This window comes from Theropithecus gelada, chromosome 6 (genome assembly GCF_003255815.1).
Source record: "Theropithecus gelada isolate Dixy chromosome 6, Tgel_1.0, whole genome shotgun sequence".
NCBI lineage: Eukaryota > Metazoa > Chordata > Mammalia > Primates > Cercopithecidae > Theropithecus > Theropithecus gelada.
In genome coordinates this window covers 76,883,719-76,907,182 of record NC_037673.1, presented here as the reverse complement: position 1 = coordinate 76,907,182, position 23,464 = coordinate 76,883,719, and the positions used below count along the sequence as shown (strand labels likewise).

The 23,464-nt window shown below is 34.9% G+C and overlaps 1 protein-coding gene across 7 annotated transcripts in view; it reads left to right on the top strand.

Moving 5' to 3' along the window:
* The window catches only part of SSBP2 (single stranded DNA binding protein 2), a 328,973-nt gene that overhangs the window by 270,563 nt on the left and 34,946 nt on the right, over window positions 1-23,464 (top strand). For 4 of the 7 annotated variants that reach the window (XM_025388417.1, XM_025388416.1, XM_025388413.1 and 1 more), the window contains 3 exons: window positions 5,366-5,433; window positions 11,311-11,359; window positions 23,382-23,417. In XM_025388417.1, the coding sequence (XP_025244202.1) occupies window positions 5,366-5,433; window positions 11,311-11,359; window positions 23,382-23,417 (153 nt within the window). Of the gene's footprint in view, window positions 1-5,341; window positions 5,434-11,310; window positions 11,360-23,381; window positions 23,418-23,464 lie in introns of all 7 variants that reach the window. The other 3 variants (XM_025388415.1, XM_025388414.1, XM_025388410.1) reach the window with 1 other exon arrangement.

The window sequence follows — 23,464 nt, the reverse complement described above, 5'->3', positions numbered from 1 at the left end:
CAGTACTTTGGAGCTTGTTTTGTATATCTATCTTTTAAAAGTTAAGCTGATGTTTTGCTGTGCTCCCAACAGGCTAAAAAAATTGAGAACTCAACACCCAGATAATGTGACTCAGACCTACATACAATAGTACATGTTGTATTATGTGTTCGTATTGTATATATGTATTGTTTCTAACAACATAAAATTATGTATATTAACTATATTGAAACATGGGGTTCATTTAGCCAGACTTTTTGGAGATGCCATATTATATGAAAAAACCCCACTATATAAATATAGTTGCAAGGAAAGAGGAACAAATGTTGTCACATAAATATATGTGGCAGCCTCAAAGCCAGAAGAAACCAATTTCTTTTATTTAGGCTCAGTTATTTTCAATGGATTTTCTTAAGAGCTAATGAAACTCTCATTTAGATATTTGAATTATTCTTACCTATTTCTATTCATATTAGGAATGATGATACATGTTAACCAATCATCATTAAGCTATTAATAATAAGAATTTATAAGTTCCATAGGCATTTTATTGGCTAAGTATACTTTTAGTCTTTAATAAACTAAGCCAACAAATCTGGCTGTTAAAGGATTTTTTTCCAAAAGATTTTCTTAATAAATACATTTAAATATACACAAAAACTTCATGTCTATAATTTTGTTACTATTCTTTATTCACTTATTTTTCAGCTAGCTGCTCTTTAAATTGTTATCATACCTCTATTATTAGTATTAGGTTTTAATACTTCAAAAACTAGAGTCTGATTTAAAAATCAGTTTTACAGTATTTACAGCACAGTAAATTACAATAGAAAATAAGAAAGTTTCTATTTCTGGTAAGCTCTTATTGATGACAATTTTTTGGATTTTTAAAACCAGAGAGAGTGGTTTATTTCATTTGGATTGGCAGTGTTCTTACTATTTCTATATAATATGATGGAAATCAAGTGTTCTGGTATGAATTTACCTCAGAAATAAGAAATGCCTACAGTAACTTTTTAAAATCACAATACAAAAAATATAAGGATTAAAGGAAGTTATTTATACATACTTTTCATGTTGAAGTGAAAGCAGGAGTCATATTTATATGATGGTACAATAAAAAAGGGTCAGGTAAAATAGTTTGGAATCAGGAGAATCTTATGACGTATTTATTTCATAAGACCTGGTATATAAAACATGTAAACATATACATTATAAACTGTGAAATTTGTAATAATGGTTAGCTGTGTTTCTTGAGAGATAATGGAAAAACAACTCTCATAACAGACATTTAATCATACAGATGCTGTCCAAGAGCAGAAGATATCTGCCTTATTTTTAGTTGTAGAAAAAGTCTCTGAAATATTGTCTCTAGATTTATGCACAAACAAAATACACATTTCTTTTTTATCATAGATATTACTTCCATAACTTTTTGAGCTTAAGATCAGTGTGGTACAGGGGGACAGTAGTTATCTATTAGAACAACTGAATTCCTAAAACAAAGAAATATGTAAATCTAATTATTCTTAGATTATGTTGATTTGAGCAAAGTGCATACACAGAATATAGTTAACATATGATTAATACTTATTGCATATATGAAGAAATAAAGGTTTGCTCCAAATCTAAGCATACTTTTCCCTACCCCTTAATCTGTTTTAAATCTAAATACAGTGGTGCAACATTATTTTTAAAGTGAAAATATATTAGTATCCTTTCAATAAAAAAACAAAACTACCTATTTAATTAAAAAATATATATTTTCTAATGTCATATATGAAACCAGTTTTCTACTTGGTTTTGTAATAAGATGTACTTAGCTAACCTGTGTTCTTAAGGGCAGTAAGTGCCGTGTGATTAACCAAAACTACCCAACTAGTTTTACTTTCTCTAGAAATCTGAAGGATAAAGAAGTTATATACAAGTAGGAACATATGATTTCCAAATAAGATACTTGGAGTGGAAAAATGGTGAGGTGGCAATATATGTATGATAGGCTCTCAGGTAAGGAGAGAGTAAACTGATTCTATATTTTCAGATCTATGATGGGCAGTAGAATTTAGCTCAGTACAGGGAAGAACTTTCTAGAAATTAAATTGCCCAACCATGGAAAGACTTCATAAACTTTCCAAGCAGAATCTGAATAGCCATTTTGTCAGGAACGTTGCAGTGGGAGAGAGATTAGACCAGATGGAATTGTATAGTTGCCATCAGCTTTAAAATTCAGTGATTCTAAATTAGGTCTTCCCATTCTGCCTTTGTTGATAGCACTTGGAAAGCAAGTTGTTATTCTTTCTTTTCTTTCTTTTTGCTTTAGATTATTCACTAAATGAAAATATTTTGCAAATCTATCAAGCATATATTGAAAAATTTTTACTCATTTACTGGGACAATTCAGTTCAACTAGCTCATCGTTCATGGAAGGCCTACTGTGTGCCAGGCACCATACTTGAACACTGGGTATACAAAGATGAGTAACTTAGATATGCTGCCTTCAAGGTACTTATTGTTTAGCAGGAAGTGTAGATACACAAAGAAAAACCGTTACATAATGAGGAAAGTCTAGATAATAAATATACATACTTTGGCCGGGCGCGGTGGCTCAAGCCTGTAATCCCAGCACTTTGGGAGGCCGAGACGGGCGGATCACGAGGTCAGGAGATCGAGACCATCCTGGCTGACACGGTGAAACCCCGTCTCTACTAAAAAATACAAAAAACTAGCCGGGCTCGGTGGCGGGCGCCTGTAGTCCCAGCTACTCAGGAGGCTGAGGCAGGAGAATGGCGTGAACCCGGGAGGCGGAGCTTGCAGTGAGCTGAGATCCGGCCACTGCACTCCAGCCTGGGCGACAGAGCAAGACTCCGTCTCAAAAAAATAAATAAATAAATAAATAAATAAATAAATAAATAAATAAATATACATACTTTTTGTGGAGCCATTACATAAAAAGGCAAGTAATTCTGTTAGAGTTGACGGCTATGGAAGCTAGTGAAAAGAGGACTTATTTAAGCTGGTTTCTTATTAACAGTGGTAAAAGAAAAAAAAGAATTAGCAGTTACAGTTTTTGAGCACCAAATACCGTGCTTTTAATTCACTAAGTACTATGACAGGTGCTTTATATTTCATTTTATTCTCCAACAAGCCTATAAGGGAGATAATATTATCACTTTACAAATAAGGATTGGGAGAATCATTTGTCCAAGATCATACACATAGAGAGAGAGATGCAGAGGAAATGGGGCAGTGGCAATAGAGATTCAAACCATTGTCTACCTGTGTCCAGAGCTATAAGGAAAATTAACGTTTTCCTTGATAGAATAAAACGGAGATCTTCTAAGATAAAAAATGAGGGGAAATAAAACAGAGATCTTCTAAGACCAAAAAAAGAGGGGAGACTTTCCTTGTGAAGCATTTCTATTCTATTATATTTTACCATTCAGATTTTGTTTCCAATGACTAACCTTTATCTCAGAGACCCCTTGCTTGTGCTGCTGCTGCCACCACCATGCCTGATCCAGAAGTTAGGGGAAATAGCTATCCTTTTAACCAGTGTCTCAGTGTGAACAGAAATCATTCTGTTGTCCCATAGCTCACAAATTTGGATATTTAAATAAGATTTCCTTAAAGTAAAAGTAAATAAACAATGAGAATAGCATGTAACTAGGTCATGTCATTTATCAATTGAGGCTTACACTCTGGAGTCAATAGACCTGCTCTCTTTGATTTATTTCCTTATCATCTGAGCACCTACTACTTAAAGGCCAGGGAAGATGAGTTAACATGAGTATAAAAGTCTATTATGTGTTTCTGAACTTAAATCCAGTAGGCTGGAGGGTATGGTTGGGAGGAGGGAATAGAGGTGAAAATTATAGAAAATGAGAACAGGAAAGATAGGCCGGGGCTGAGCCTCGAATAACCTCATAGAGCCATGCTGAGAAGTTTAAATTTATTTGACAGGTAGTGTGGGTCATCATAGCTTCTAAGTGACATGAAGAAGACTGAGTTTTAGAAAGATAGCTCTAGAGGCAGTTTGGAGAATAGATTGGGACCAGGAGAGACTAAATCAGAGAGACCAATTAAGACAGTGCAGTAGTCTCAGTAAGTGACAAAGATTAGTAACAAGAGGAGAGAACTATTTCAAGAGCTATTTCATAGATAGAATCAATGGACTTTGGTAACTGACTAGATATGGGAATTTGAAAGAAAAGGAAGAAACATCAAGGAGCTCCTAGAAATTCTTAGCTTGGGCTATTGTGTGGAAGGTGATAGCACAGAAGTGACTGAGGAAGGCAGTACAAAGAACTCAGTCATGAGAAGATAATATTGAGTTTACTTTTAGATATGATGTGAGTAAGATGGTATCCAGTTGGAAACAAATCCTATGAAGTTCAATGTATGAGTTATCTGGGAGCTTAGGAAAGACAACATGATCAGATATAAAGATTTGAGATTCCTAACATATAAGTAGTTGTTGAACAAATGGTGGCAGATAAGATTACTCATAAATGTGTTTTATTGAAAAGAATGCTATAGCTAGAACTTGGAGAAAAGCAACATTTAAAGGGTTAGCAAAATTAAAAGAGCTAGCAAAGGAAATTGAAAAAGAGTACTCAGAAGAGTTGGAGGAATATTGGTATCAGAAAGCCAAGTGTGAAAGTTGTTGATAATGTCAAAATACATTAAGATAATAATGATAAAATTAACCTTTTTGTCCCTATGGCAACTAAACTAATCTAATAAGATGTACATGTTAAAACATTAAAATGTTTTTATCTGTTGAATACACATGATAGATATTAACAGAAGCTGATTGAGTCATATAATTCATGCATACATATTTTGAGTGTACATTTGGTTTTATACATTTTTGTGTATTTGTACATTAATGCATTTCTGTGTTGGACATGTTATTTTGTGAATAGAAGTTTGCATTTAACTCTTTTGTGTTGGGTTCACCTGTTTTGTTTTGTTTTCAGACTTTATGTCATTGTTCTGGATCTGACAATTTCAAACACTGAATAAATCTTTTCTTTCAAAATTGAATTTTGAATTTATGATATTTTTCATTTGAAAATGTTTACTATTGTACATATCTTAGGATATTAATAAAATATATCGAAATATAATTGCAACTATACCTTAATCATTTAACATGCTCCAGTGGTCATACATATTCACATGATTTTAAAAAGACATAGACCAAAGTAATTGCTAAAATACAAGCAAAAATACAAGAGTGGACCCCTCAGAGAATGAATTACACAGGCCTTATCCAATTGGAGTTATGTAGGGAAATCATTAACGTGCTCTCCTTTCTTTCCCCCCTCCTCTTTGGTTTTGTTTTTTTGTTTTGTGGTAGTCTGACCCTTGGTTATCATTACAGAACTATGGAGGTGCAATGAGACCCCCACTGAATGCTTTAGGTGGCCCTGGAATGCCTGGAATGAACATGTAAGCAATGTTATATTATATATTACATTATTACATAGATGATTTATATATATATAAATAATACCATATTATTCTATTTAGTAAAGTGTTCTATTTTCTAACTTCAAAAATGACATTAATTTGTAAAACAATTTAAGCACCTCAGCCTCTGTGTGGTATAAAAATGAACTAAACATGAGCTGTAGTGTTTGCTTCATTTTCACAACATAATCTCTTACATTTTCTTTGTTCCCTTGCAACCTTTACTTTTTTTCATCTCAAGTGCTATAAATAACAGCTTTTAGTCTATTTCATTTTGATAAGTACAGAGTCTCCATATATTATATAAAGTATGAAGAGATGCTAACACCAGGACTTTGACTTAACTCTGTAGAAGTAGATGATTGAATACCGTTATCCTCATTTTTAACAGATACATAGTGATTCTATGAGTGGGAGTTTTAACTCATAAATATAAATATATATATATATCTCTTTACTTTTGCTTTGTTGGGACTACTGTCAACACAGGAAGAATTCTCTCTGGTAGTATACTATAATCTCTGTTAAAGAACTTTCCATAGTATAGGATGAATTTTGTTTTGAAAAATTCCAGACACACTTAGATAAGGAGTAAACTAAAATTTTTATTGGAATGGTCTTTCCAACCCAAAGAGAGTAGTTTGTTTCTATCAGCCAATATAATGTAGTTTGTTAAGAAATTTTTATTTTTCATTCCAGCTTGCCCTCCAAGTCTTATATACACAAGGTGCTTGTTAGTGACTTTCATTAATTCACACGAGGATCAGTTTCATGTTGTGGCCTAAAGAAAATTTACCAAAAATAAGGAAAGTGTTCCATATAGGTTTGTGGGTGTCTCCTCAAATATGTTTCCATCAGTTCGTGTTCTGATTACTTATATGTCAAATTAAACAACTCTACCATCATTTAATGGCATTGAAGATACACTGTGAAATAAGCGCTTTTGATCTATGTAGGATTTTTTTTTAAGTTTCTGAAACCATTTTCATGGAAAGCAAATTTGCCTGAAATAGAAAATAGGTTAATAGGTGGGTACCAGCTAGGCTTAAAACTAACAGAACAGGGGGAAAGTAGGTCAGATTTTCCTATCACGTCTTTTTACTTTTAAAGTAAAAATGGATACACATGAAATCTGACTCTTCTTAAATTCCTCAAAGGCTTGGCCTTGTATTAATGGTTGCTTCAAAAAAGAGTGAGTGGCATTTTCTGCTTATTATGTCAAAAGCTGAAGCTCTTACCAATAGGACGGAGATATATATAAAATGTACTCACTTGAGATTCTTACTTTAAAATGCAGATTTTAAGGGGTATAATACTGAATACTATGTATAAATGTAAGGAGTATGTATTTCGAATACCATGATCACCCCAGAATGATCATTCAATAAGAATGTATCTAATATCATTTGTACATTACTCTGCATTGTAATTGGTCATACAGCCAACTTTAAATCCACTTAGTTTTGCTTGTTCAGAGAAAAAAAATTGTTTTTATGTGACCATTGAGAGATTAAAATAACTGCTTCCAATTGCCTAGTTTCTTTCTCAGATATACTTAAGCATATACATGTACATGCATTTAATTTCCTAGACTATGGAGACTAAAAATATGGCCGAAATTTTTAATATGATTACTTTTTGTTGATATTTAGGTTTGGGTGTCTTATTTAAGTTTAATGCCCAGATACTTTTAAGTATTTTTGATTACATTATATTTTACTATTAATATAATATTTCTTTGTAAAGAACCTTTAAGCCTGGCAGACTCTGATCTCCATTTTTTGTTACTGTTTTCTTTTATGTAAGGTTCTATATGCCATTTTTAGTTTTCTATAAATCAGGATCTTTCAAGGACAATGAAATGTGAATATTTACATTTTTACACTTGTAAATATTTTCCTGTAGTAGGAAAACTTCTCAAGCATGAACGGTCTATAAGAGTGTAACTATTATATTGATATTGGCCCCAAAAAAGCAAAGGTTTGTTTAGAGACATAAAAAGTGAAATACATTATCTCCATTGCACTCAATAGGGTAAGCTTTATCGAAATTCACTTTATAATTTATTATCTTTAAAACAAAGTCTAACTGTAATGCATACACACAGTATTCCTAATGTATTTGTAGCTTCATGTCATTGAGGAATTTTGCATATTCCTTAAAAATTGAAGAAAAAGGGATTAGAAGGATATTACCTTAAGCTCTGTCTTGAACTAACTAAACTATTTAAATAACAAAAATATATATGTGTTAGGAGTTAGGAGGAACATGCCAGAGACTCATATCTGGATAATTTTTCTTTACCTTGTCATTTTTTCTCATTTGCCGTAAGAGTAGGATGACAATAAAAAATTCCCAACCCTGGTCACTAAAGTAATTAAATACTGTATTCTAACTGACAGCTGTTTTTGTTTATTGCAGAATAAATCATTTGGAACTAAATTTGGTAACTTTATTGTTTAAAAAACTTTGTTTCCATGCTCTAAACTTAGGATAAATTATATTGTGTCACTTAAAAACTTACTTTCTATGTTTCTGTAACTAGTATCTTAGAAGCAAAAGCTAAATTTAAGTAATTTAAAGTAGCATTTATAAGTTATGGCCAAAATACAAATTTTTAATGCATTGTAGATTATTGTTTAAAGGAAATTTGAATAATCATGTATTTCTAAATTAAATACATTTTTACAAGTTGCCAAAGAAGTTAGGATTTAGTATTAAAGCACCCCTAACTCAACTTTGTATACATTTCTATTAAGCAATACTAAGAGGCCAAAAGGATTTCAGAGGATCTTCTTGTTCTATATTATATCCTACAGAATTATGAAGTTTGTGTAGTTATCATTTTGAAATAAAATGATAATGAATTACAGAAGAAAGAGGATTTTTTCAGGCCAGGCATGGTGGCTCATGCCTGTAATCCCAGCACTTTGGAAGGTCAAGACAGGCGGATCACTTGAGGTCAGGAGTTTGAGATCAGCCTGGGCAACATATAGGGCGACCCCATCTCTACTAAAAGTACAAAAATGAGCCAGGCATGTTGACAGGTGTCTGTAATCCCAGCTTCTTGAGAGGCTGAGGCATGAGAATAGCTTGAGCCCGGGAGGTGGAGGTTGTAGTGAGCCGAGATCCTGTCACTGCCCTCCAGCCTAGGTGACAGAGCAAGGCTGTGTCCCAAACCAAAAACAAAAAAAAAAAAAGAAAAGAGGATTTTTCTCTTTGGTAATAGTGATTGATTTGGTTTCATCAAAATCAACCTCCTTACCAAAAAAATCAGACTTCTCCACCCAGGTCGGAGTGCTGTAGCACGATCTCAGCTCACTGCAACTTCTGCCTCTCTGGTTCAAGCAATTCTCCTGCCTCAGCCTCCTGAGTGGCTGGGACCACAGGCATGCGCCACCACGCCCAGCTAATTTTTGTATTTTTGTGTAGATGGAGTTTTGACATGTTGCTCAGAATGGTCTTGAACTCCTGAGCTCACGTGATCCACCCGCCTCGGCCTCCCAAAGCTTTGGGATTACATGCATAAACTACCATGTCCAGCCTCTCTTCATTTTTAAATGAGGCTAACATGATTCTACTTCAAACCATACTTATATAGAAATTTTCATTCAAAATGATTCCTATGTTATAGTTTGTAAATTACTTTCTTAATAATACTGAGGGCCCTCAAAAGGAGTGGGAATTACTGAGCTTAACTAGTTGTTCTAATAGAACTACTCCCTACTGTAACGCTCACTTTATAGAAAACGCTTGTGAAACTTAAAGTATTTTCAAACACAATGATAATGTTAGGAGAAATTTAACTTATCCATGTGAATTATTAATACTTAATAGTAAAATGAAATTTATTATGAAATATATAGTATGTTGGAACTAGATTGGTATTTATCAAATTGAAATATATAATGTTATGACATAAATGTAACATTTAATTTAATACAATTAAATTAAACATTTAATATTTTAACATTTAGGTTAGCATGTTTAACATTAGACAAATTTGAAAATAAAAATACTTTATTATATTTATGCATCTTATTCATACAGTACTTGTTTGGTTATGATATTTCAAAATTATAAGATTATCTACATAACATTATTACATATAAATTTTGCCAGGATCTGCATATGGTGTACTTTATGTTGTTTTAAGATTAGTTTTTTTTACTGTGTTTTATTTAACATCAAAGAAATCATATGAATGTACCTTACTACCCAAATGTTTTACTTAGTCAACACATATCTTATGTTTTACCTTAGATTCTGTCCATTAGGACACTGAATCCTATAGGTAAAATCATTTTTCTAAAGTGTTCCAGTAATTAATTGTAAAATCATCATCATCATCATCATCTTGGAGAGGCAACAATTTCCAAAGAAAATCAATACAAATGCCCCTCACCTTCTTTCTCCCTATGCACAAAATTTTATCAAGTCCCCACTGGTATCTTCTATACCTTAAGCTGAATTGGGAAAAAATTCCACTTGGGCTTTCCTAATAGAGCCCAGGGACCGGACTCATTCCCTTCCCTGCTGCTCACAACCCTGGGGAATCTCAAAACGAAACTAAAAATAGTTCTAAATATTCCATGCAAATATGGGTAATATAATAACTAACTTGCACAGCCTCTTTATCTAACATTTAGAACTAGCTTGTCCAGCCCGTGGCCCATGGGCCACATGTGGCCCAGGATGGCTTTGAATGTGACCCAACACAAATTTGTAAACTTTCCTAAAACATTACGAGATTTTATTTGTGATTCTTTTTTTTTTTTATTAGCTCATCAGCTGTCATTAGTGTTAGTGTATTTTGTGTGCAACCCAAGACAATTCTTCTTCTAGTGTGGCCCAAGGAAGCCAAAAGATTGGACACTCCTGATTTAGAATTTTAGGTTTAAAGTCTCTAGAATCAAGGGATTTTTTAATTTAAAAATTTCATTGTCATAGTTATTCAAAGGAAGGGGAATTTTAAATGACCCTAATTAGAGGAGACTGACAGTAGTCTGCTTTTCATAAGACAGTATTTATTCAGGTACACAACTTAGTACTAAAGCATGAGGACAAGAGACCTTTTTGATTTAACTAATTGGACATTAATTTTGCTTCAAAAGCTCTGTGTCCTTATAAGCTGTGGAATACAGAACATTCTCCTTTACTCTAAAATGAAGTAATATATTGGTGTAGATTATCTCCCATTTTTTCTAGGATTTACTGTGGCCACTATCTGGACTGAAATTATGAGAACAAGAAATGGGATTTCCCATTTAATAGTAACTAAATCATCAGTAGCATTGAAAGATAGATTAATAAATATATAAAGTAATCTGTGATACTCTGGTTTTTTTAAAAGGAGGCAACTTTAGATACCTTTTATGTATTTTTATTTGCTTATCGCTTAATAAGAGCAATCATTTCACATATGTTGATGTTTTACAAATTTTATTTTGAATGAGATACAGGAAGCTCTTATATAGATATCACAAGATTATAGTTTATATTTAGTTCATAACACTTTTCACTACAGAAGGAAGTTTTATAATTTCAATATATGTGTATATTTACTCCTATGAGTGATTACCATCTTTATAACAATAACCATTTAATATTAAAATAAAACTGGGCTTTCTAAAAGCAGTTCAATTTGGGAAGAAAACTTTTCCATGGAAGGATAAAATTGGGGGACTTAATTAATATAAAAAGCTATTAAAATAAATATAAAGAGAGTAATTTCAGTGCCAAACTAGAACTGTATGGTAACCGAATTGTAAATGTTAATATTTTATGATTTGTCATTGATTATTGTGAAACATTCAAAGCATAGGTTAAAATTTCATTTATCAAATTGTTTTGTAGGGGTCCAGGTGGTGGTAGACCTTGGCCAAACCCAACAAATGCCAATTCAGTGAGTATATATATATATTTTTTTAAGTATTTTGCATTTTGTAACATTTAACAAAAATCACAAAAACATTTTGCTTTTTGGAAGCCTTGCAGGTGGTTGTAGTAACCTTTTTTTAAGTAATCATTCAAAAAGAAGTTTAATATATATTTTAGAAAAAGATGCATAATTTTTTGAAATTACATAATTTTCTTTCACTTCAAGGTCTAATATAAACATGCATTCTATTGTCAACAAGCCTTCCAAAAATAAAAATTGAAATAGTGTGACTTAAGTATATACTACAATAGCCTATAAATAGCGATCTGTATCGCCAAATGGTTTCATCTCCTAAAATAACTTAATAATCACTAAGTTGCCAAATACTATCAACCTCTGTTAGAAGAAGTCAAATTATTATGATTTCATTTGCTGTATCAGTTACATCTAGGTTTGCTTTCTTGTTGCCCCAGAAAGCATTCGCACATTTACCTTGTACCTGTTAGCTAAATTGCCATCCTTGTACATCTCTATATATACCTGACATCTTGGGAATTTTTTTTATATATTTGTTGCAGTGGTTTGATGCAAATATTTATCTATCTTAATAATGTCACAGAAATATATGCACAGGTTGAAAATTAAGCTATCGGTCGTAAACTTAATATGATTTTAATGTTGTGATCCTGGAGATGTTTTTCCTTCTTGTCTTTAAACCTTGAGTTCTTCGATATGTGAGAGAAGCCTGCAGTGTACATCTGTGTAGTATGTGCACTGCACAAAGGTTCCTGGGTCAAGGGAGTCAGTAGGAGAATGAAATACAACCTGTGATCCCCTTGTGAAGTCAGTGGTCATCTACCCAAAGAGGATGCCTTTTGCTAATATGTACAAAGGTATCTTCATTGACTAGCAGTGGCCTTAATGTTAAATGAATATCAAACTGATCCAATGTTTAAGGTTAGGGTATAGGAAGAATCATCCTAAATTCATTACTATTTTAAAGCAGGAATCACTTTCAGCTCAAATAAGTAACTGTCATATATTTTTTAAAATGTTAATTTATGTTCTCTGCTTTTCTCTTAATTTTAATAGCTGTGATGTTTGCTAAGTAACTGAAATTATTTGAAGTGAAAAGAATGATGTTGCTTCCATTTGAGTCTTCAGTGTACTATTTAATTTCAACAAACCTTTCTTCTAAAATAGTGTCTTGCCAGATTGTGTTGGAATAGAATACCTTTACGCCTTCAAAATTCTTTTAGTTTGCTTTTATGTTTAGAAGAGTTTGCTTCTAATCTGTTAGCTTCTTACTATTTGACTTAACGAATTCATTCAAGATTTCACTTTAAAATGAAAAGTGTCTAGCAGGTCAAGATACATTTATTTTAACTTCCTATTTAAATACCCATACATAATAAGAATGCAAGAAAACATTTTTTGTAACACAGAAAACTCCGACAGTCTTCCCAGTGCCAGAATCTGGAAAGAATATCCATTATCTGCATGTCTTTTGAAACTAGATGGAAAAGCACAACCAGTGGCTCACCTTAACTTTGTAAACCTTCCCACCTAGAAGCGCAAAAACCCTTCTCATATTCCTCATTGTCAGGTCAGCCAGTCATTGCTTTACTGCCCATTGCAGGCAACCAGAGTACAAATCACACCCACCACTACCCACCTCTCTAAGTACTTTCTTTTACATACTCATCCGAAGATTCTTTTTTTTTTTTTTTTTTTTTTTTTGAGACGGAGTCTCGCTCTGTCGCCCAGGCTGGAGTGCAGTGGCCAGATCCCAGCTCACTGCAAGCTCCGCCTCCCGGGTTCACACCATTCTCCTGCCTCAGCCTCCCGAGTAGCTGGGACTACAGGCGCCCGCCACCTCGCCCGGCTAGTTTTTTGTATTTTTTAGTAGAGACGGGGTTTCACCGTGTTAGCCAGGATGGTCTCCATCTCCTGACCTCGTGATCCGCCCGTCTCGGCCTCCCAAAGTGCTGGGATTACAGGCTTGAGCCACCGCGCCCGGCTCATCCGAAGATTCTATCTCCCACAAGGCACCTAGGAAGGTAGACAGGGTTTGAGCAGTTGATATTGACAAGGATGTTGCATCGTACCAATGGGGTATATTATCCAAGTAAACAGTATAAATGAGAAGAGAGCTCTGTGTTCTGATGACTTTTAGTTTTTTAGGTACTCCATCTCTTTAGGATTTCATAGCGCTGGGCACTGTGGGTAGGAGAATGCGCTGTAACACATTAGCAGTTCTGCATTATTTTAGACCCTGGGAAACATTAGCAATTAGGGTAAAAGCTGTACACATCCACCTGCTGTCCACCAGTCTGAAATGGGCATTTGATCAGCACACGTGTAGGCAAGTAATGGAGCTGAAAGCAGTCTCCTCCATGAATATATATCAACTGTGCAAACATCTACCCTTACTCAAAGTATGTGAATAGGGAAAAGAAGTGGAGGAGGCCTATCGTTTTCTTTTAGAAAGAGAAAGTAGTCATCATTCTGAGCATGCAAAGGAGAAGTATGCCTCTGAAAATGACCATTATAAGAACAAGGAAAAAAAAAATCATAGATAACGGATGACTTTCTAGCAAAGACATAGGGCTTCTATGAAACAGAAGCAAAAAGTATTAAGGAGGTATTTTTCCCCCAAAACCATTGATCATTTTGTGGTGACAACTTATCCAAATTATGTTGAATTCCAAGTTTCTTAGACTTCCTGCCCATATTTAATATTAAGACACTTTTCAGTTTGTATCACTACAGTTAGTCTCTGACTCTTCAACACAGCATATTAAAGTAGTTGTTTTGTTTTTGCTGTTTTCAAATGTTTTGTTTACTGTTTTTTCTTTTAAATGTTTATTTTGAAATAAGTTCAGATTTAAACATTGCAAGAGTACTACAAAGAATTTCCATATACCCTTTGCCCAGATTCCCAGTTGTTAATGTCTTACCACATTTGCTTTATGATTTCCTCTCCTTACATAAACATATTTTTAAACTGTTTAAATTTCCTGAAACATTATCCCTAAATACTTGCATGTATATTTCCTAAAAAACTAACACATAATTTTTATAACCCCAGTAAAATGATCAAAATAAGGAAATCAACTTTGATGTAATGCTATTTTCTAATCTATAGATCTTATTCAGATTTCACTAATTGGCCCAATAATCTTTTCTAACAAAAGAAAATCCGAATTTACTTGTTACATTCATCCTTCATGTCTCTTTATCTCCTTTAACTTGGAGCAGTTTCTCAGCTTGTTTTTGTTTGGGGCGGGAGGTAGGTTTGTTTGTTTTGGTCTTTCTTAACCTTGGAGTTAAAAAACTCCAAGCAAGATTATTTAGAATGTCTATAATTTGGTTTTATCTATTTCCTCCTGATTAGATTTAGTTTATACATATTTGTCAGGGATACTACAGAAGTAATTTTGTAGTTTTTGGCCAGGTGCGGTGGCTCATGCCTGTAATCCCAGCACTTTGGGAGGCTGAGGCAGGTGGATCACCTGAGGTCAGAAGTTCGAGACCAGCCTGGCCAACATGGTGAAACCCCGTCTCTACTAAAAATACACCGGGTATGGTAGCAGGCGCCTGTAATTCCAGCTACTCTGGAGACTGAGGCAGGATAATCACTTGAACCCAGGAGGCAGAGGTTGCAGTGAGCCGAGATTTTGCCATTGCATTCCAGCCTGGGCAACAAGAGTCAAATTCCGTCTCCAAAAAAAAAAAAAGGAAAAAAATGTGTTTTTCTCATCATTTCAGGAGGCACATGATGATTTATCCCATTATTGTTAATCTTAATTTTGATCATTTAGTTAAGGCGGTGCTTGTCAGGCTTCTCCACTATAAAATCACTATTTTTCCCCTTGTACTTATTAACTTAGAGACACACTTTGAATGTACAGTAAGTCTCCTCTTCCTTCTTATACTTTCATCTGCTATTTTGGACATCTATTGATGATTCTTGCTTGAATCACTTTTTTACTTCGTTGGTTGTCAAATGGATATTTTGAATTCTGTCTTTCCTTCTCCATTTATTAGTTAGCTAACTATAATAGTTGCTTTTTCTTTTCCATTCATATTCATTTATGTATATAAGATATATTTATGAATTATTTTATTCTTTGTGTTTAGGATGCTGAAATTGTTCCAAGTTTTCCCTTTTAAGCTGGATCACTTAACCTTTTAACATGTCCCTATTATTCTCTGAGCACTTTGAAGCTCTTCTTATATTTTCCCAGTTTTAGCCCTGGAAACAGCCACTTCTTTAAGGAGATTGGGGTTCTTTTAGTGGATATTGGTATTTAGAACCCACTAGAGTAATACAACTTTTAGACCCTCTCAACTAACAGAACTAGGAAATATATCTATGTGTGTACACATAGCCACACACATCTATACCTTTACCTAATGTGCATGAGTGCACACTGATGCTTCCATTTCAGTCCATCCCTACAGGATTCAGTCTAACCTTTCTACTTTCCATGTTTATAAGTCACTTCTCTGAAAGTATGAAACCTGTTTGTCATTATCCATAATATATGTGTTTATTGCCTAATCTTTGTCCACAATTTTGTCATATAAAAGTGTTTTGGTCAAAAATATTTTTGGCACTCTTTTACATGAGAGCAGGAAAAACATTTTTAAGGGCAAACTCATATTTTTAATTCCGAATAAAAGTTGTGATTTTTATTTTTAATTTTCTTACATCTGAGCATTACAGTCAGTATTGGTCTCAGATTCTTACTTAGAGGTTTATTTACAAACTCCCTAATTGTAACTTTTCATTTTTTATCTTTATTACAAAGGATTGTGATCTTTGGCTAAGCAGCAGATTCTGATCATTATCATTTTATTGAAAATAGACACTTTTGATTACAAGGTCCAGAAAACCAACTAAACTAGACTTGTACTGAAAGAGTATTACTGGATCATATATCTGAAAAGTCCAGGTATATTTTTGGTTTTGAGCACATTTGGTTCCAGAAGTTTAAATAATGTCATCCTGAGTCCCACCCAAGCCACATGGAGAAAAAATAAGGCAGAAATAAGTTCACCAAGGAAAATTAAAGGAATGGATAGTAAAAGAGGGGATAGGCAAAAACAACAAATGTTCAGTGTAGCATTGTATTCATTAATTCGCTTACTTGTCAGAGGAAAAAGAGAAACTCCTTTAAGGAAAATATAAGAATCTATTAATAGTGATTAAGCTGAAAAGAAATATGAACACACTACTCCAAATAGGCTCTGCTCTATACAAATAGGTGCTCATTTTTTTAAAAAAAGCACTAAAATAGAGTAGAATATTTTTAATTTCATGTGGTACAGATAATGTCTTGATATTATCTTCCCTTATTTCTAGTAAACCAGTGCTTGTAAGATAGCTTTAAACTTCACAGTTGAAGAAAGGCACTTATCTAAAATGTTACAGATCATTTAACAAAATGAAAGCCCTCTGCCCTCTACCAGAGCACCACAATCATGGGTATTGGGACTCAGAACATTTCAGAATATTTGGATTCTCATCACAGCTTTTGAGTGATCTGTCTAGAGTAGCCAGACAGTATGTGTGGCCCTTAATTTTATTCTCTGTCAAATAATAAGTTCTTCGAATTCTGTATTTCTGACTTTCTAGTCCTCTAATTTTGCTTATCTTCTACATCTTCATTTTTACCTTTCATTTCATCTTAATGGGTATTTGATATAAAGTATAGGGTAGGGTTAGAAGGAGGATTTAGGATAAAGAGAAGGAAAGAGTTGAAGGTGATTTCAACTTTTTGAATCCAGGTAGCTAGGAGAATGGGAGTAACACAACTGAGCTAGGATCATAGGAAAAGCAGCAGGTGTAGAGGTAAGCAATGAGGTTTGGGGGCTTTGGTTTTTGTTTTTTTGAACGTTAAATTTGAAGTATTTGTAGGACACCTTTGCTTCTTCCACAATGTCTAATGCGTATTTCTTTCCTGTGCTTGACACATTATAATTAGGATCTGTGATGTTCAACCTCAGCCAGGTCCTCCCTGATGCTTTACCAGCAGTTTGGTTTTTTCACTCTTCCTTAGCTGCTTTTCTTGTCCTCCTCAGTGAATACTATTGCACTTCTTTATTCTCATTCTGCACCTACATTATGTTTGGCGCCTTCTCTATAGGCTAAAATTGTGTCGTATTTTACAAAGGAGAAGAAGAGACCATTAGATCCAAATTTCTTCAGATTCTGCCCTTTACTTCCAATGTTTTCAGACCTTTAGTCACCCTTCTTCCTTCTTATCTCCGAAATAGAAATATATATATATTTTTTTCTTTTCAATTCTGACCCATCTATTCTCTCTCTCTCTTTTATTTATTTATTTATTTTGAGATGTAATTTTGCTCATGTCACCCAGACTGAAGTGCAGTGGCACAATCTCGGCTCACTGCAACCTCCACCTCCCAGGTTCAAATGATTCTCTTGCCTCAGCCTCCCGAGTAGCTAGGATTATAGGCACCAACCTCCATGCCCAGTTAACTTTTGTATTCTTAGTAGAGACAAGGTTTCACCGTGTTGGCCAGGCTGGTCTCGAACTCCTGACCTCAGGTGATCCACCCACCTCGGCCTCCCAAAGTGCTGGGATTACAGGTGTAAGCCACCACGCCTGTCCCTATCTATTCTCTTTATTCTATTTCTTGTTACTTCTTTGCATCTCCTACTCATTCACTCTTTCAGATGAGTCTTTAGTCTATATTCCTTTCCATTGACTGGAACTTTCCTCTAGTGCTGTGCCGTGAACAAAATCCCAAGACAACCTGAAAGCCCTAGTTCTCCACTCCTCTAGAGTTGGGAGGGGTTACCACTACAAAACTTCTCTCAACCCTTCCTCAGTCTCCAGCCACCATCCCATGTCTCCGACACTTCCACTCCCTCACCACCTTCTCCTAGATAATTAATTTCTTGGCCTTTCTGTCTTTTTCATCACCATGTGGCAATGAAGTACCTGAAACATGACAGGTAATGAATGGAAGTTTATTGAATTTACTTCTCAACCCATTTCAATTCCCACGAAAGTCCTATTCTGAAGGTTATTAGTGACTTTCTACTTACCAACCAAACACAGTGACTTACTTTCTGTCCTCATCGTACCTAACCTTTGAGATATTTGACTCCTTGGTTTTGTCTTAATATATTTTCTTTTTTCAGTTTAATAATGTTTCTTTAGTTTTCCATATATTTATTACTTTTTTATTATTTACTTTTAGGTGTATCACAGAAAGGTAAAAAGCTTAAAAGCCTGACAGCGTTCAAGAATAAACCCAGTTTAGATATTTCCTAATCACTACATCCACCTCCTTCTTAAAAATCTAGCTTGCTTGACTTTTTAGATTTCTCCTGATTTTCATGCAGTCACATATCCACCATTCTCTCTCTCTCTCTCTCTTTTTTTTTTTTTTTTTTTTTGAGGGAGTGGGTCGGGACAGGGTCTCACTCTGTTGCCCAGGCTGGAGTGCAGTGGTGCAAGTGGTGCAGTCTCAGCTTACTGCAACCTCCACCTCCTGGGCTTAAGCAATCCTCCCACCTCAGCCTCCTGAGTAGCTGGGACTAGAGGCATATGCCACCATGGTTGGCTAATTTTTGTTTTGTTTTGTTTTTTTGCAGAGACAAGGTTTTGCCATATTGCCCAGGCTGGTCTCAAACTCCTGGGCTCAGGTAATCCTCCCGCCTCAGCTCCCAAAGTGCTGGGATTACATATGTGAGCTGCCATGCCTGGTCTCTACCCATTCTTAATTGGCAATGTTTTCTAATTATATTTCTTGGCTGCTTTTTTTTTTTTTTCATTTTAATGTTACCATGTTGTTTCAACTACCAAAAATCTAGTTGAATCCTAGATCAAGTATCTTGTCCAGCAGAAAGTAGAAATTTATTCAGTTGAAGCTATATTGTTAGTCCTGGTCTCTGATATGTTCTAGACCTGTGTTTCTAAAAGTTTGTTTATCATATCTACCTCAGTGTCTACTGGTGCCTTCAAATCCAATAATCAGACATTTCCCCAAACCTGCCCCACTCCCTGAATTCCCTATGTATAAATGAGTAGCACCATCATCTACCCAGTCACCAAGTTGAAAACCTAGGAATTATCTTAACTTCTTCCTTTCTTTGTCTGCCATACCCAGTTTGTCACCAAGCTCTGCCAAGTACTTTGTGAAATGACCCTCAGATTCTCCTACTCCTGCTTATCTTCATCAGCACTGCCTGTCACTCTTTATCATCTCTTGCCTGGATTTTTTCCAATGGTCTTCTAACTTGTATTCATATTCCATGATGCCTCTAGATTTATTTCTCTAAAACATAAATTTAGGGCCAGGTGTGGTGGGTCATGCCTATAATCCCAGCACTTCAGGAAGCTGTGTCAGGAGGATACCTTGAGGCCAAGAGTTTGAGTCCAGCTTGGACAACAAAATGAGGCTCTGTCTGTACAAAACATTTAAAAATAAAAAAAGATTTTAAAAACATACATTTGAACGTGTCTCTATAAAACCCATGACTCCTTACTTCCTACAGCATAAATTCATTCATAGTCTGACTGTGCAGCCTCACCCTTTACCACAACCCCCTATAAGCCCCACACTATAGCAGCTATATAACATAGCATAGCATTTTCCAAATAAACCATGATTTCTTTTTTTCTTTCTTTGTTTTTTATAGCAGTTCTTCTCTTTGTCTTTCTGATGGGCATCTACTCTCTATAAGTCCCAGCTGTCCAGCTCAAATATGTCTTCTGTACCCACATGGTACTTCTACCTATATTGTTATATTTTACATCCTTTACACTACTAGTCCTAGGGCTAGGAGCCCAAATGCTGATTTTTAATAAAGACATCAAAGACTATGAAATAGAAACAGCATATGCCAAAATTAAAGGGCTTGACAGGGCAAAAAATTGAAAGAAATTAAACAACTAGTTGAGATAACATTTTTAAAAGTATTTTTAAATGTTTATTATATTTAACTGTTTGAAGGAATCATGAAGAAGGAGAAATTAAAAATATAAAAGGAGGCCAGGTGCAGTGGCTCACACCTGTAAATCCCAACACTTTGGGAGGCCAAGGCGGGTGGATCACGTGAGGTCAGGAGTTCAAGACCAACCTGGCCAACATGGTGAAACCCCGTCTCTACTAAAAATACAAAAATTAGCCGGGCATGATAGCAGACACCTGTAATCCCAACTACTTGGGAGGCTGAGCCTGGACAATTGCTTGAACCCAGGAGGCAGAAGTTACAGTGAGCCAAGATCGCGCCACTTTACTCCAGCCTGGGCAACAAGGGCGAAACTCCATCTCAAAACATAAATAAAAAGAATAAAATAAATAAATAATATAAAAGGAGCAAGGACTTAAGAAGGAGATACTTGGGAAAAAGCTACCTTTGGAAATAAATAGAAAGTTTGTTTTTTCCTATCTGGGATGAATACATGAAAATTTAAATCTATAAATAATGGAATGTTGAGCTGAAAATGAAGGTAAAGCAAGAGCGCCGATACCTTCAATGTATGACAGGAAGACAGAATATTTACTCAGGATGGTGTAATCACCATGAGTGCCAGCTCACAAGAGTCCACTGTTAAATATTCAGGAATTTCATGAGCTGTTTGTTAAACCACTGTTAGCTTAAAATCTGCCACGTGGAAATATTTACACCACAGTAACTGGCAAATACTATAAATCAGGGCTTTTTGTCCCCCATGAAGTTTACTGACACATTACCAGTAAGCTTCAAGGCTTTCATAAAGGCTGAGCCAAAAATGCTTCCAGATATTAGTTAAGATGAGGTGGAAGTTGGAGAGCATGATTACACTTTGGATCTTGTCAACCTTGTTCTGTGTTTCTCTCCAGGAAATCTGTGCTTTAAAACAGAAAGGTTGGCTGGCTAGAGGGTGATCAAAGAAATGGAAATTAACAAAGTAGGCTTTATGATAATAAATTTAAGACATTGGAGCGAGAAATAAAATGTTGACAGTGCCACGAAGCAGGGGCAGAGGCAATTTAGTCATAAACTAATAGAGAAATAATGTACTAAGTAAACATAGTGGAATTGTGATCCTAGAAAACCCTGGTTGGAATATAGAGTAATTTTTGTAAGTATCATGAGGAAGAAGAAAGATGTCAGGCAAGGGAGTTAGTTGTTCAGTAAAGAGTCTTAGGATATGATCATACTCATAAATGGAGGAGAGGGGAGTATACTGTAAAGTAAAGGAAGGTAGTGAACTGTAAATTCCAAAGATCTAAAGGCTAATTAGATTGTACCTTAAAGTTGCTTAAGAATGATGATAGGCAATATAGAGTGACAGAAGAATATGAGCCAAGTGCTAAAAACAGAGAGAGATGAAATTGGTCCTAGGAGCCAATAGGTAAATTGGTGATTTGGAAAAGGCAGACTCACATTTAAATAAGGAGAAGTAGGCCCGGCACAGCGGCTCACGCCTTTAATCCTGACACTTTGGGAGGTCAAGGCAGGTGGATTGCTTGGCTCAGGAGTTTGAGACCAGTGTGGGCAACATAGAAAAACTGCATCTCTACAAAAAATTAAAAATTAGCCAGGCGTGGTGGAGCACGCCTTAGTCCCAACTACTTGTGGGGCCAAAGTAGGAGGATCTCTTGAGCCCAGGAGGTTGAGACTGCAGTGAGCCATGTTTGTCCCATTGCACTCCAGCCTGGGTGACAAAAAAGCCCTTGTCCCCTCCAAAAAAATGAGAAGCAGAGGATGAATGGTAGGTAGATAATGAACTGAAGGGGACCCAAGAGAGCAAAGTTGTATTCATTCACTAAATGAAGTAAACGTTTACTGCCTTAAAAAAATCTCGGTACGCAGCAGAATTAATTCTCATCCCTAGTGATACTGGGCATTCTATCAGTGGCCATCTGCAGTGCTGAATTACTCATAGGCAGACCAAGCAGGGCCTCGGGGACATGTGTTCTGTGCTTAAGGCAAAGCAGGAACACCAAATACGGAGGAGAAAAGCTTTTCAAATAACTTAATATTAAATATTAAATATTTCCAAAAAATCAAATAATTATTTATCAAGAGGAAATCATAACTTGGTTGTACTTCCTTATACTTACTTTATGGTTTCATATTATTTTTATGTTTAATTATATGGCAGGTATTGGGATAGAGGGTTTAGAATAGTACAAGCACTAATCTTTTCACTACTATAAGGATCCTGTTCTGGCCCTGGCTGTCTGACTTCAAGTAGAGAGTAATCTATTGGTGTTCTTCAGAATAAGACAAAAATATCTGTTATAGATGTACAGCATCTTCATGCAAGTGAGTTAGTGAGCTTGTGTGAAAAAAGAAAATATTTGGATTTAACTTTCACTATTAATATACACACTCAAGGGCTTACTTTTAAACATAGGTTTTCTGGTTTTTCATTTCTTAAATTATCACAGCAATGTGGTATTAATACCGTATCATCTCTAGAAAACAGCTTGGTGAAAAGCTTGATTTGAAGAGAAAGAGGGAGTTCGTTACCCACATCTGATCCCCACAAATTAATAGTCTTTGGAGACTCGTATTAACAAAGTTTTTTTGCATTTATTATATTGTTTTCTAGTATCTAATTAGAAAAGGATGGAGAAGTGGTAAGGGCTGTTTATCAAGTATTGACCCATACTGCATGAATGTAGTAGCCTGAACTTAAAAAAAAAAAAAGTACATAGCTTAGAAATTGTATGTGTAAAGACTACTGATTTGAAAAATTCTGGTTTCCCATTTTTTATGTACACAAATATATATATATATTTCTACTTACAGAATAAGTAATTAGTATCACTTAAAGCAGTTATTCTGTCTAAAATCCTCTTGACTAAAATCTATCTTCTTTTGTGTGAATCCAAGTTACTATTATTCAGTTTTCAAGTACTTAAACAGACATAAATTTTTTTATCCTTTACTATGCTTTGTGATACATTTTAAAACTTGACAAAAAATCATGAAATAAATTCATTTTAGGTCAGTGTCCATATTGCTACATGAATCAAAAATTTTTTTGTCCTATTCGTGTTCCAGATACCATACTCCTCAGCATCTCCTGGGAATTATGTAGTAAGTACATTTGGGTTTGTTTGCTCATAAGAATTGATGTTACATTT